At 48.1% G+C, this 15,129-nt stretch overlaps 3 protein-coding genes across 3 annotated transcripts; 1 reads left to right on the top strand and 2 right to left on the bottom strand.

The window, feature by feature from the left end:
• Positions 1-197: 197 nt before the first annotated feature.
• On the top strand, positions 198-3,651 carry ASPVEDRAFT_77775 (DNA-directed DNA polymerase gamma MIP1; the record flags this gene model as incomplete). Its single annotated transcript, XM_040816443.1, has 2 exons — positions 198-360; positions 413-3,651. 2 exons carry the CDS (start codon positions 198-200, stop codon positions 3,649-3,651), a joined length of 3,402 nt encoding a protein of 1,133 aa, XP_040661765.1.
• Positions 3,652-4,001: 350 nt separating this feature from the next.
• ASPVEDRAFT_48280 (gluconeogenesis factor YvcK family protein) lies at positions 4,002-5,629 on the bottom strand (the record flags this gene model as incomplete). The annotated part of the gene is made up of 2 exons (XM_040813977.1): positions 4,002-5,365; positions 5,425-5,629. The coding sequence occupies 2 exons, from the start codon at positions 5,627-5,629 to the stop codon at positions 4,002-4,004; spliced, it is 1,569 nt and encodes a 522-aa protein (XP_040661764.1).
• A 352-nt stretch (positions 5,630-5,981) lies between these two features.
• On the bottom strand, positions 5,982-15,096 carry atmA (DNA-binding protein kinase TEL1). Its single transcript, XM_040809460.1, has 6 exons — positions 13,684-15,096; positions 13,289-13,629; positions 8,776-13,234; positions 7,275-8,727; positions 6,269-7,226; positions 5,982-6,208 (listed from the first exon to the last, which is right to left on the bottom strand). Exons 1-6 carry the CDS (start codon positions 15,015-15,017, stop codon positions 6,189-6,191), a joined length of 8,565 nt encoding a protein of 2,854 aa, XP_040661763.1. The 5' UTR covers positions 15,018-15,096; the 3' UTR covers positions 5,982-6,188.
• Positions 15,097-15,129: the final 33 nt, after the last annotated feature.

Raw genomic sequence — 15,129 nt, 5'->3', positions numbered from 1 at the left:
CAGGCGGTGTGATTATCAGGAATATTATTCTTCCGTACCAAACTGTCGGAACGGAACTCTTGTTCCACGATAGGAAAGAGCGTTGGTGCTCACTTCCCTCCCTGTCTCATGTTGCCTCAACTCCCAACGCTCAAACCGACACCATTTCAGTTGGCTTGTCATGGAGCTCATACGCTTGGCTTTTTCTCAATAGTAATATGCTTAGGAGTCACTACCCACCCTATTCGAGGGGCCTGACTCGTTTCTACGCTCAGAGACTTCGCGTTCGCCCCCTTGTACAGCCGCATGCTTCACCACTCTCAATAAGACACTCCAGTTCGCAAGATGGCAGAAACGAGACCCAACAGACACAACTAAAAGGTAGGTTACAATTGTGAACGTGCGACGGGCTCTTTGACGCTAACTTTTTAAGTCCCTGCTGCGGCGAGGTTCAACGAGATCGGTGTCCAACAACTGAGCGACCATGTCTACTCGCAGATATTTTTCAATAAGTCGAAACCGCCTGATCCGAATCTAGTCGCCCTATCAAAAGACCATCTCGCGCGCCATGATCTACTTGGGAAAGCACAGGAGCATGCGGATCCGGTCGCCTTTGACCTGCCCGCTCTCCAGGGGCAAACGTTGGATGAGCATTTCTTCAAGCTAGGAATGGACTCGTCAGAGCCATATCTCACTCACTCCAAGCAATATGCGCTAGTAAATTCACCGGTACTACCTCGAAAATGGATCAAGCGCAGTGGGTGGACCAAATATAACAAGGATGGCACGTGGGAGGCTGTGGAGGCACCGAACGAGTCAATGCTCACTTTTGACACTGAAGTGATGTACAAAGAACACCCATTTGCTGTAATGGCATGCGCTGTTAGCCCTTCGGCTTGGTATGCTTGGATATCCCCATGGTTATTGGGGGAATCGGAGAACGAAATCCAGCTTGTTCCCTTGGGTGATCCAACCCAACCTCGTATCATTGTCGGACACAACATCGGCTACGATCGTGCGCGCGTATTCGAGGAGTATGATTTGAAGCAGACTCGCAATTTTTTCCTTGACACAATGTCTCTCCATGTTGCTGTCAACGGAATGTGCTCTCAGCAACGGCCTACGTGGATGCGCCATAAGAAGAATAGAGATCTAAAAGAAAAGATTGCAAGCGACAACGACTCTGTCGAGCTCGCAGCGTTAATCGAAAATAAGATGCTGCGGGAAGAAGAAGAAGAACTCTGGGTTGGGAGAAGTTCGGTCAATTCACTTCGAGATGTGGCTAAATTCCACTGTGATGTTACAATCGACAAGTCCCAAAGGGACTACTTCGGGGAGCTTGACAAGCCTCAGATATTGAGTAAATTGGACGAGCTACTTGATTACTGCGCTGCTGATGTTGCTATCACCCATCGCGTATATAAGAGGGTTTTCCCCAATTTCCTTGAGGTTTGCCCGCATCCAGTCAGCTTTGGTGCTCTTAGGCATCTCTCCTCCGTCATTCTCCCGGTAAATCAGAGCTGGGAAGAATATCTCCACAAAGCCGAATCGACGTATCATCAGAGGTTGGACGACGTTCAACGGCGGCTTGTCGAACTATGTGATGAGGCGCTGAGTGTCAAAGACGATCCCGAAAAATATAATAATGACCCCTGGTTACGACAGCTGGACTGGTCCGGCCAGGAGATCAAAATGGTCAAAGGCAAGAAAAAAGGAGACCCTCCCCGCCCAGCTGCCAGACAGAAGAAACCCGGCATGCCGCAATGGTATAAAGACTTGTTTACATCGAACACATCAGATATAAACCTAACGGTAAGGACGCGGATCGCGCCCGTACTTCTCAAGCTCTCATGGGATAGCCATCCGTTGATCTGGTCAGATAAGCACGGTTGGGCATTTAAAGTTCCTCGCGAAAAGGCTCACCTGTACGAAAATCAGCCTGTGGTTGCATGCGATATGTCCGAGGAAAAGAATGCAGAACTGCAAAATGATAGAAGGCACATCTACTTCAAACTTCCCCACAAAGATGGACCACAAGCGCGCTGTGTCAGTCCGCTAGCCAAAGGTTACCTGCAATATTTTGAGCGCGGCACGCTATCGTCTCAGTATACTCTTGCCAAGGAGGCATTGGAAATGAATGCGTCTTGTTCTTATTGGATCAGTGCTCGTGACCGAATCATGGGTCAACTAGTCGTTTATGAGAATGACGTACGGTCCCTTACGCCGAAGAAGAAAGAGAATGAGAAACTAGGATTCATTCTGCCTCAAATTATTCCAATGGGAACTATCACTCGAAGGGCCGTTGAAAATACATGGCTTACAGCCAGTAATGCCAAAGAAAATCGTGTCGGCTCTGAGTTAAAGGCAATGATCAAGGCCCCGCCTGACTACGCCTTCGTTGGTGCCGACGTCGACTCTCAAGAACTATGGATTGCAAGTCTGATCGGTGATGCTCAATTCCAACTTCACGGTGGAAATGCAATTGGATTCATGACCCTGGAAGGGTCCAAGGCCGCTGGAACTGATATGCATTCGCGCACTGCTAAGATTTTGGGCATTTCTCGCAACGATGCGAAGGTATTTAATTATGGCCGTATTTATGGAGCCGGTGTCAAATTTGCAGCTACTTTACTACGCCAGTTCAACCCATCCATGACTGAGAGACAAACCCAGGACGTCGCAACCAAGCTGTACAGGGAGACGAAGGGTGCCAAAACCACTCGCCGCCTTTTGAGTGACAACCCCTTCTGGCGAGGCGGCACAGAGTCCTTCGTCTTCAACAAGTTGGAAGAGTTTGCCGATCAAGAACGGCCACGGACTCCAGTTCTAGGTGCTGGTATCACTGAAGCTCTGATGCGGCGCTTTATCAATAGAGGTAGCTTCATGACCTCACGTATCAACTGGGCAATCCAATCTTCTGGTGTAGATTACCTTCACCTACTGATTATCTCCATGGATTATCTCATTCGACGCTTCAATATCCAGGCCCGCTTGGCCATCACTGTCCACGACGAAATTAGATATCTTGTCAAAGAGGAAGACAAATATCGCTCTGCTCTGGCTTTGCAGGTTGCGAATGTGTGGACGCGCGCCATGTTCTCGCAGCAGGTTGGTATCAATGATTTGCCACAGTCCTGTGCCTACTTCTCTCAAATTGACATCGACCACGTGTTGCGAAAAGAGGTCGATATGGACTGCGTAACCCCATCTCATCCACACAAAATTCCCCACGGCGAAAGTCTTGACATTCTTGAACTCCTCAACAAAAACGACCAAGCCCGCTTAGACCCATCAATCACCCCAGTTTCGCCACCATCGCCAGAAAATTTTAGTTACACACCTCGAGAAACCGTAATGTCTGCACTTCAAACCTCCAATAATCCGGCTCTTATAAAAGCTCAAATCACCAAGGGTGACAAGGAACTTCGAGAGATTATAAAAGAGGTCACTCAGGCAAATACTCCGACCAAACAAACAACGACGCGGTCGAATACCCGCACCAAATCAGCCAGTGGATCTACAGCTACAGCCGAACCCCAAAAAGCAATTCTCATGGATATCGGTTCGGGACTCTACGGTGGTGACTTTCGAGACTTCCCGCAGGGGAGCAGGCCTCCCCAGGTCAATTTCGGCCGTCAGACTTGGAAACCACGCCCGACGGCGAGAGCATAAATCATCTTCAATTTCTTTCTTTTAATTCACCTTTTCATTTCCTATGTATATGTCTTTGTTGTACGGTCTGCCAAGATCTTGCATTGCACTTTTTATATCCTCGATTACACTTCGCAGATGTATTATATGACTTACGAAGCATGGGGGCGGCGTCTGTGGCCTGTGGTGTGGAATCAAACTACAAAGCTATATTTTTTGGATTTTGGATTGATATGGTGATCATAATGTGAGATGTAAATAATAAATCTGATCTACTTTATCTACCAGTCTTATGTCTTTCTGTCTAATAAAAATCACCCCAATTCACAAGTTCTCGTAACCAAGTCCAAAACAACGGACGAAACAAGTTTCTAAACACCACTTTTCCTCCCTGTGTCCAATGTATTCCTCCGACTGGCCGCGCCCCTCAACATCCCATCCCCTTTCTTTCCCAATACAACCTCCAGCGCCTGAATCAGGCCTGTGGAGTCATACCTCATCCCAATAGGGACCTCAATCCCAGTCTCTCCTAGATGCGAGACGATTTTCCGCCCATAAAGACGAAGAGTCTCAATACCCAGTTCAGAAAGCCGGTCTCTGTCGACGTGCGGTGTCCCTGGCCCTTCGAGATGGAGGACGTGCGTAACATACGAGGTGTAAGGGAGTGAAAGGCCTCCATCATTCAGAGCTAAGGACGGGAATGCTTCAATATCTGAGGCGGATGTAGATGCCGGCGTGGGTTCGGGCTTCATACGTCCGCGACTCTCTTCGCCCGCACGAGTGATAGCTTCGATGAAATCCATAGCCGAGAATGGGTCTGAGGGCGGACCGGTCTCTCTATCTAGAGAGCCGTTTAGGATGAGGATCTTGTGGCGCGCCGGGCTGGAGACGATGGCTTGCCCGACGCCTTGGAGGACTAAGCTAGGGATGAGAGAAGTGTAGAGGGAGCCGATACTGTATATAATCGCCTGTGAATCGCGCAGCGACTCAAGAACGCGCGGGCTGGCACGGGGTCTAATTTCCTGGCCGTAGGGGTTTATATACCAAACTCTAGTGATGCGGGCGGGTAAGTCCTCGTTTTCGGACTTGGAAAAGTTGATGCTCTTCTTGCGGAGGTGGGGGAGGAATCCAGGAGGTTGATCGTCTTCGTAGACAGCTGTGTCGAGGACGTCAGATGGTTCAGTATAGTCGATGCCCTGGTCGATAGATGTGCTTGTCCCGCCGTCCTGCAGGGCAGGGTTTGGTCTTGGTGACGCCAGGCGAGGTGGAAGGCTGGGATGAGAAATGCTGTTTTGGCCTACGATGATGGTTCCATTGGCCAGCGAGGCGGAAATGTGGTGGGAAAAGTTCGAATTAATTGCAGGGATCACTCGAATAAGGTCTGAAGAGACATCGCAGATGTTGCTTAGTAGATATATAGCGCTTTCAAAACTCCCGCTGAAAAGCCGTGCGCCTGTGAGGAACAGATTGCCAACACTTGCAGAGGAAAAGTCGAAGGTTGAGGATGGTGGTCGAGCACGCTTGAGAATCTCCAGGTTAAGGAGGTTGAAGAACGACCGGATGAGCTCCTTCTTTGCTGGAGTGATAGATCTCCATAGTGCTGAAGTGCCATCCACGATAGCAAGCCACTCACTATGGGCGGAATCATCCGCCGGCAGTCTATGATTGAATAATGTCTTAATTGCGGCTCGCTCTGAATTAGGAGGCGAGGGTGGAATCAGGCGAACTAATCTACCTGTGCAATTTTCATTAGTGAACCAGGCAAAGCCGTGAAAGAACAATCAAGATACTCACTCCTTACATCACCAATACCAGGCCCGCCGAAGATCCGGATCAGCTCCGATGATGAGCCCCCATTGTCACTGATCGGGATGATATAACTTAGGGAACAATCCTTGCTTTGCCGAACAGAATCGAAAACATCCACGAGGTTATTGGCAGCACTCCCTCCGGAGAAGACCACAAGGCCCCTGTTCGAGGCAGAGGGCGTACTTGACATAGTAGTTGTGGCCAGCTAGTAACGTGGCTACTTGTGGCCGGTGTGTTAAAGAAAGTGTAGTCGAGCGACTGGAATGATAACTCAAGCTGAACCAAACAGCACCAAAATGAATAGAGATCTTGATGCCGTCAGGGTGATATATATTTTTCCCACACAAGGAGGGAACCAGGGATACCTGTTCAAAAAGATCAAGGAGTCAAAAGCTCGGCCCCACATTCAGGGCCTAAAAGATATTTTATAGTCCTTGAATAATAAACAGAAGGTCTGGATAAGACCCAGATTAAATATGAAAATTGATGGAATGTCAGGCTGTCAGGCTGGGCGAGTTACCGAGTTTGGAGGTAGAGAAAGTGAGGAGCGGATGACAAAAGAGGCAAAAATGGCAGCTGGTCACGCCCCCTGGGGAAGGCCACGCTATGTCTTCGATTTACAGAACTAAAAGGGCTATTTTTATACTGAGGTCGCTAATCGGTTCAAACCCAGACATTCATGCAAAAAATTTATAAGTGCACTTCTATCTATGCCTCCCAGGTCATCATCCCTCGTAGACACCTAACGTTCATGCATATGCGGCCCAGCCTACATCACATTTTCGATTAGTTCATGGTACAACCAAGAGACAGGATGTAGATAACATACCGCAGTACAGCACAGCGAGATTCTTGTCGTCCGTCGCTTGCTGAATCAATTCATTCACAGTCGCTGTAACGCTTAGGGTCTTGCTCAGCTTCTTCGCAACAACAGTCAAAGCCCTATTAGCCTCACTTGGCTCATTCGTGGGTCGTTGATCGACAGTCGAACCCGGCAGGGCTGGAGGGCCATCTCCCGGTTCATGCTCTTGTATCTTTTTCATTCGTAATGGCGATACTGTCCAGCTGTATAACGGATCATACCGGAGCACATCAAGGATCGTCATGATGCTGTAAGATTCCTGTCGAAGTGCTTCCAGTGTGAATTCACAGCAACGCCGGAAGACCCCTTCAGTCTTAGCAACACCCATTCCGTCAACCAGATCGCGCGTCAAGCGGAACGGAACGACTTCTGGGACAGGCAGAACGCGCCCCTGCTCGAAGGCGACACCTAAATCGATATGTACGACTTCGCCGGTCCTCTCATCTAGTAAGATATTATGCCCGTGGCGATCCCCAAGTCCAAGGACGTGGCCCAACATTGATATCGCTGCCGTGCTCTGGGTATACGAGAGTCTTCTCCCAAACCAATCATCTGGGTTGTTGAATTTCTCCATGAAGAAGTACCGCAGAACAGGATGGAAGTGATCGGTCACGTTCCGGTAGGTTCTAACACGCTGCTCGAAGGATCGTGTCTGTACATCGGCAACATGCTTGCGGCAGGCACTGGGCTTCATATCTTTTGGGTAGTATCGTTGATGCGCGGGCATCAAATATTCGTTAAGCGGTATTGTATGGGGAACAAATTCGATGATACCCGAGTTTGAAGTCAAAGGAAGTACTTTATAGGCCCTGATACCTAGATTTCGCTGTCGCGTGGCCTGGTGGTCTTTGAGAAGACTACTGACTTGCTCAAAGACTTGCTCCATAATAGCGTCTTGCCGCAAATCATCATTGCCTCCCTTGAACTATGATACTGTTAGCAGAAATAAGAAGAAGGCCAACATAATTCTTACAAGTTGCTTATACCGCACACCATTGCTGGCCACTGCGGTGACAATTTTAGGCGCGCTTACACCAGAAGCAATCGTAAACTCGGGATTATATCGGATAAGCTTAGGGACATCACTATAGTCACAGTCGATGCGGATCTCGATTTTCATGGTTGGGGGCGGTAGCCTTTGGGTTGCGGCATCTTGCTCAAGACGTACGCCAGTCTGTAATCTTTTGAGCTGGATCTTTGCACCGCTTTTAGCCTTGTCATCCAACCGATCAACGGCAAATCGCACATAGTTGATATTTGCATTGTGAACCGTCACCCACAACGGCCCTATCCTTCTATCACTCCTAAGGACGTCAGCCAAATGTGTGGCGGCTCGATTGCGTGACAAAGCCGATTCATCTTTTCCACCCTTGGATTTGCTGCTTGAAAAGATTTGGTACATTCCGTGGAATGGATGCTCGGAACAAATTCGGAAAACCAGGGCAGATAGCAGACGCTGGAAATCATCGGATAAATCCAGGAGACGCGACGTTAGTTGGTTCATTAAAGGGGCAAACTTTCGACTAGGGACATCCGCAAGATATTTCGAGACTGCCCTATTGGCAATGTCGCTGTAGGACTGGTCAAGCCACAACGCGCAGAAACGGAGAACATCGTTATTGTATGCTTCGCTTTCTTTCAAGCAAATAAGATAATTTTCAAGACATTGCTGGAGGAACGCTTCCCGGCTGCGCTTGAGACGCTGATACTCACGATCATCTAGATCAAACCATTGCTTTGTTTTTGCCCTGTGAAACTTGAGATTGTCTCGTTCTTTACCTTCAGCAGTTTTGAGCATTGCATCGAGGGCGAGAACTTCCTTTTCCTTGCGATTGCGGAGTTGTTCAACACGCGAAAAGTCTTCCAATCCGTCAGAGTTCTGCAATTGCTGGTCACAAAACATGGCAAACCCATGGTAGACTCGCCCGGCGTCTTCGGCCTCTGAGCGGCCCTTCAGTTCCTTGACCGCGGGTGTTAGATAATTCTGGATAATCGCCTCTGGCTTCTCCAAGCGGGCCTCCGCGATGTGGTGACCTAGAGTAACAAGAAGCTCTGCCCGGCTCATGGGAATTGCTTGTTTGTGGAGGTCGTTCCTATCCTTGAGATGTTGAAGAATTTGGATAGACGGTGCCATTTCCCCTTGATCCCATAGCACATTGGCTAGGTCAAATTTTGCCACGCCTTCAACATTCAGTCCTAGTGAAGCACTTTGATCTGAGAGTTTTGACAGGTATACAGCGGATTTCAGTGAAGCTTGCGCGATGCCATGATTTCTAGCGATATGTATAGACTGACGGATAACCTTCACCTCGAGCAGCTGCGCATCATGATCGCCCAGGTTGAACGCAGATTTGAGATAATCATTCTGCTTTATAGATGAGAACAGCGTTTCGTGTGAGTTCAGAATTTCGCCAACTTCGTGGACGCTGGGTGCTTATTAGTGCTGAATTTTAATTAGCAGGAAGTTCACGTACTCAGTAGTTTTCAACCAGGACGTCCTTTTCGAAACCTTCTGCCATGCCTGGCTTACTTCTTCCGCTGATTTTGAATTTAGAACCTCCTCAATTTCAGTCAGGATTCCAAGGACCCTCATCGCTGTTCGCAAGGACATCGCTGATCGGCTATCGCTATCTATCAAACCCAAACTGTTTGTCAAACTTTCATCGATAGATGTATGCATGTCAGTCAACGTTCCATATGTATTCAAATTTTGGAAAGCTCTGAAGATGGTCGCCGAAGGCGATGAGTTCAGTGGGGAAACAGGAATGTCCCATTGACGCAGATTTGTGGCAGCCATAAGCATGCTGCTAAACGGAATCACGGCATCATTTGAGTTTCCAAGGACACCAAGCATAGAATTGGCGATTCCCTGAAGATTGGTCGAATTGAGCGCGTTGAGAACACCATAAGTATTCCCAGAACCAGTCATCTGCATCTGGCTATCGTAATGCGCGCTTTGGAACAGGAGGTTTTTGAATCCAGAACTCTCGTGCTCGAGCGTTTCCATAACAGAATCTAGAGAGGATGTCTGCTGAATTCCGTAGAAGATGTCTGGATCATCGATGTTCTTGAAAATGTCGTGCAGAAGTGCTGCTGGTGGCTCGTATTTAGCAACAGAAGACCGGCGCGAGCCAGACGCAGAACGTGATGCATGAATCTCGAGGAACATAAGGGCTGTTTTAGGCATTCGGCATCTACTGGCAGCCGAGGAAGCTACTGCGTAGTCAATATCCAGCCAAGATTCTCGCTCGACTATCGTATGCTCGTCGGGTCGGGGTTGATTGTGCAGGTAAAGGATGCAGTTGATTATAAGTCGTGAATGGGGGACCACCTTATCTTCATTGTTTTGCAAAACCTCGTTGAAGATTTGCGACATATTGTCCCGTATTTCAACCTCCCCTCGATACTCTGCCAGCAGAGCATCATGCAGAATGTAGGGGAGTAGCCGGGCTGCCAAATCAGGGATGAGGTATAGAATACTGTTCAATGGCCCAATAACTGGGTCATCTGATGCTGTTTTCGAAAGAAGAAGTCCCACATTACGCGCCCAGCAGGAAGGTGAAAGACCGACATCCCATCCACGTACACGGTCGCGTTCTTTGGCCTCTAGGGCACGTAAAGATATACCGGGGCACTGGTAAGGACTCCATGTGAGAGCTTTCATGAGTGAAGGAGGAATATCGGCAGCACAGAGTTCAAAGTCGGGAAATTTGGCAAGGTTAGTAACAATGAGCTGTAAGGTACGCTCAATGGGCCCCGTTTGGTTACTATTTAGGAGCATACTGCAAAGAAGTTGAAGAATATTCGCCTTGGAACGGCAGAGGATATCGACATCGGACTGCGGCGAGAGGGGTTGAAAGAATTCAAGGTCTTGCTCTCTTAATAGAGAGTCATTTATTTTGCCAGTAGCCGCGAAAGCTTTTCCGACCACTCTCGCAGCCCAGGACCGATATTCCGGACCGGGATTGAAATCTCGGAGAGTTTGGCACACAGTGATAGCGTTAGCAATGGCATCTTCATCTTGCTCAATGGCCGCGAGTTGATACCCAGTCGCCCCGTCGGAAGTAGTACAAAGCAGCGAGATAACGTGATCAGATATTTGTTTGCTGAGGAGACTGCTCTTGGATTCACGATCCTTTAGCACTTCGAGCAGTAGATCAGTTTCACTCACACTGGTTGAGCCGGGCTCTTGTCCCACCGTGGCTTGCAAAGAACCAGTGAACCGCTGAAAGCGCTCGGAAGAGTAATCGTCTAAGACAGGCGACCTGTAGGAATTGAGATATTCTTCGAACCAACCATAGAACGTTTGGATGTTACCAACAACAATTTGCAATTGGTGTTCGTGCCGCGGGTTCGTCGGAGGCGATTTCAGGAACCTTTTCAGGGATAGTGATGTAGAAACGGCAATCCCAGCCATTAGACCAGGGTTGTCAGTCAAATATGGCTTCCCAGCCTCCAGCAAATACCAAAATATTGACAGCGCATCCTCAGAGCAAAATATATCCACAAGGAAAGGTTGAAGGGCATGGATAATCATTTCAAACGGGTAGTCACTCAGCATGACAGGTCCAGCCACACATACCAAGATCTTGATCTTCCGTATCACAGAGCAAGCATGTAGGGAGCCAAGAGCAGGATGGATTGATTCCAGCAGTGTCCGGCAGACATATGATGCTAGAGTAGGAGTCCAGATGGTCTCAAGTTCATAACCACTTCGTTTGCATAGGAACTCGAGTTCATCGAGCAGAAACCGTGCTCTGAATGACGGTTGTTGGTTTGCCGGCAGCACGGTTCTCGCAGTGTCCTTGCCAGAGATTTGTTTGAAGGCATTAAGCGCCCCTCGAAAGTTTTCCCGTCTGGAGAACGCTTTCTCAACCTGCTCATAAAGGTCAAGAACCCCAAAAAATGTGGCTATAATTTGCGGGAATTGTACCTCGATCAACTTCATGAACTGGTCAGAGCCCAGGATCTTCTTTAGTCGATTCTCCACACCCTTGGGCTGACTTCCCTGCCCTGGAGGGGTACTTATGTCACTAGCTATAGTATATGCCTCTGCCTTGTAGAAAGAGTCTGCCAGGAGCTCAACGAATGGCCGACACATAAACTTTGATAGTTCCACAGCATCAGTTTCACTGGCACGCATCATTATTTGACCAACAATCTCGTCTTGAGCATCACTTAGCATGTCCTCGAGACTAGCATAACCAAATATGCTAAAAGGCATAGACATAACCGACTGCGTTTCAGTCCAAGTATATATTATCTGAGATGAGAAAAGTCGAAATATCTCCTTCGCATCCGGCAGCCCCAGCGCGGCCGAAACCTGCTGTAGACATTTTTCGGCGTACCATAAAGAGTGATGTACTTGAGCCGGGGTCTCAAAAATATGATAAATGCTCCTTCGAAGTAGTGTGTGCCACTGAGAAGCAAGCTGGGCAAGTAGAAACAATCGAACAGCAATGCCCTCTTGCCAGTCAGGATCTCGCGGGAGACAATCAAGGACATCATTAAATATAACATCATGATCCTTGAGAAGAAATTGGCCGAACAGTTGAGGAATCAGCTTTCCCGCATTGAATTTGACCAACACGCCCCCTTCTCCGATAATCCGGAAGAGTGTCGTTCTAGGTGACGGGCTTGACGAGTCACTCAGGTATGTGGGGTTCAAACTCAGGACGTTTCCTAGGAGGTGGGCGAATGCAACCAGCACTGATGGAGATGCCCTTCCTCTCTTTAGAAAAACTTCGGTGAACCAGGTATAAATGTCTGCAGCTGAGTCACTAAGATTGTCTTGAATTCCACTGGTCCATGATTTGACAACGCTGTCCATCATGCGAATACAAATCAGATGTGAATTTTCACAGCGCTCCAACTCATATGACTGGAGGCACTTTTCACCTAAATCTTCAACTATTCCGAGTAAAAATTCTCTATCCATCTCAGCACATGACTCATAAACGAAAGGTAGAAGTTCATGTGCTGCCAGAAAGTCAACCTGATCAAGACTGGTAAAATACTCATCCAAGGCATCACCAGGTTGTTTCTGGGAGGAGTCAACTTTGGCAGACATCCGCTGAAAAAGAGAAAGACGGATGGTCATGTAACGCTGGAAGCTAGCAGTATCTTGAAACAGGGGTAGATCTGTCCGATTCCCAGATACGATGTTTGACACCTCCTCGATCTGGTCCGTTGACGCCAAAAAGGGATCGTCCAAGTCCATGTCTCCCTCCCTCTCGTTGGAAGCAGATATCTCTTTATGGGACTGTCTGTAGCCTTCGAGAACTCTGCTTAACGGGGCCACAAGTTCATAGAGAGCCTTGTGAACACCGGCCACTGGTTTGGAAAAGCCTGAATCCAGAGGAATAAAGGACGGGAATAATAACAAGGAAGGTAGAATGAAGGCAGATTCGCGTGAAGCTAGAAGTGAGCAGATACTCTCCCACAAACGATGAGTGTTTGAGTGCAAGGCCTGTAGCCGAGATCCTGGCTGCTCCGGTAGGCAGAAACTGTATAGAATAACAGTTATGCAGAAAGACGTAAGAATCTGGACCATATCCGATGTGATGTGCCGTGATTTGTCTTCGGATAATGCCTGCCAAGAATGAAGGAAATATTCCGATTTTGCTTGCAACAGGTCAATGACACCCAAATCATTTGGATCAAGCTGTGAGAATTGCTGGATAGAAACTGTCTCTTCCGCATCCCACATATCATATACGTCTAGCAGACTGTGTATATCAAAAAGATAGCTCCAGATTCTTTTGTTTGTGTGGTAAAAAAACCAACACTTCGCAATAATGCCTGTTGGGCCTTTAAACAAGACACTAGGTTGGCGAAAGGGCCTGTTTGTACAAGCCATGATTAAACTCAAAAGCTCAAGTGGGCGTGCAAACGCAGCAATCTGCGATGTTTGTGTTCTATCCATCGATGTCCCTTGTGGATATTGTAAGTTTGTCGCGATTCAAGCACAAGAAGGGCGCAACATACCAATGCTCCACGCATCTCTCAACCACGTACAAATCTGGCTAGATGCATTTGAAACAGATCCCGGGTTCATTTGGGTCTTCATTCTGATTACACTTGCCCATAACTCAAGGGATGCATCGGAAAGGTTGGACGGCCCATTCAAGTTTACAAATGAAAGCATTGAGTCCATCGTCTCTACCACAGCGGAGTAGTCCAACAGGCCAAACTGAAGAATTTTATTCTGGAGATTACAAGCAGCCCTGGAGGTGAACTGTGATGTAGAGGCACGAGACGTCAAGTCCCATACTTGTTGCCAATGTCGTTTGAGAATCAATGCATCTGCCTCGGGGCTAGCTGCGATACTATAGCGGAACGTCGTTAACTCGGTTGCCAGTCATCGGTTTAAATGCACCTACCTTGCAATCGCAATCATTGTCCAAGAAGATACGGCGCTATTGTCGTCGTGTATATTTGGGATTAATCGCTCCAGCAAGGAGACTTTTGACTCGATGGAGGCATAATGGTTAGGGAGAAAAGGGATCAACTGGAGGGCAGGCACTCTTCTAGCGCCAAAAGACCCGGTAGAATCTCGAAAAACATCGTCTATCTTCGACCCGAGTCGTTGCTTTTTACTCGGAGTTTCGCCCTCAACAGGGAAGGACAATCGTGTACCGAGCTCTTCAGACATCTCCATCAATCTTGCGATAACCCAGACTACTGTCCAGTTATGTTCAGACCTAGCAGCCTCTAGTCGTGGCCACAGATGAAACCTTTCATGCGGCGCTGAACTTTTTGAGTCGAACACCAGCTCATCCACCTGGAGGATGTCCTTCTCAGGACGCTTGGAATACTCGCGCTGTAAAGTATTCATAAGCCCATCAATTATAGTTTCTAAATCAGCGGCAGGTGCTCTTCGAATTTCATCAGTAAGGGTAGTCACAATAAGCATGGCAGTGACGAGCAATTCGTCCTTCAGGCCTATAAGCTTTGTGGCCCAGTGTTGTCGGATGGATGGAACTAGGTCAAGTAATGTGTTTCGAGTGAGCTCCGAGTTATCGAATATGACTCTCATCACCACTGTATTAATGGTAGAAAAGGCTGACTGATGACCACTTCCGGCAAGAGGCGATGACCTTACATATTTTGCCAGCCCAGGAAGTAAGCTTTCCGCATTCTCTTGAATAGGCGCATTCGCGACTCCCGAGAGTATTCTGATACATATCAGGGCTTCTTCAACTGCCCCAGGAGACCCTTTTGGTTTCTCTCTAAGGGCTAGTGAGGGTGTCATCCTGGATGGTGTCGATCGGCCGCCGCTAGCACTAAGGTAGTCATCCATAACAGATGTGTGAGGACTCCATGTGCGTCGTTGGCTTTCTTCGTCGTCTGAAATATCAACGATCCTGAGACAGAAGTGCATTACATTCTCCCATTCTTCCACGCCCAGATGTTCGACATGTGGGGGGTAATGTAAGATTGTACTCAAGCACTTCGTATAGTCCACACTGAGAAGCTCAAAAAGGGCTGTCCCTGGATTGGCCAAGACATCAGTGATATGGTCGATAACAGCTCGAACTGACTTGGTCCGCAAGTTGCGAAGCAAAGCATCAACAGCCGTACGGAGAACGGAGACACATGCAGATAGGCGCGAAGAAGCGGCTCCTTTGGAACTTGCTCGGGTATATAATGATTTCTCCGTGGAGATAAGACGGAAAAGAGACTCAAAGATCTTGTGACAAGCTTTGTCGCCCATCGATTGCCTGTAAATCGGTATATGTCAATATAAAAAGCGTTTGAATCAAATCAGATCGATCAAGTCATAGGAAGCTCCCATACAGTTTCGAATTGCGCTTATTCTGCTGGAG

The sequence above is a fragment of the Aspergillus versicolor genome, assembly GCF_001890125.1.
Source record: "Aspergillus versicolor CBS 583.65 unplaced genomic scaffold ASPVEscaffold_1, whole genome shotgun sequence".
NCBI classification, from domain to species: domain Eukaryota; kingdom Fungi; phylum Ascomycota; class Eurotiomycetes; order Eurotiales; family Aspergillaceae; genus Aspergillus; species Aspergillus versicolor.
Note: the sequence above shows the minus strand (reverse complement) of the source record. Positions and strands in the feature narration are given on the sequence as shown.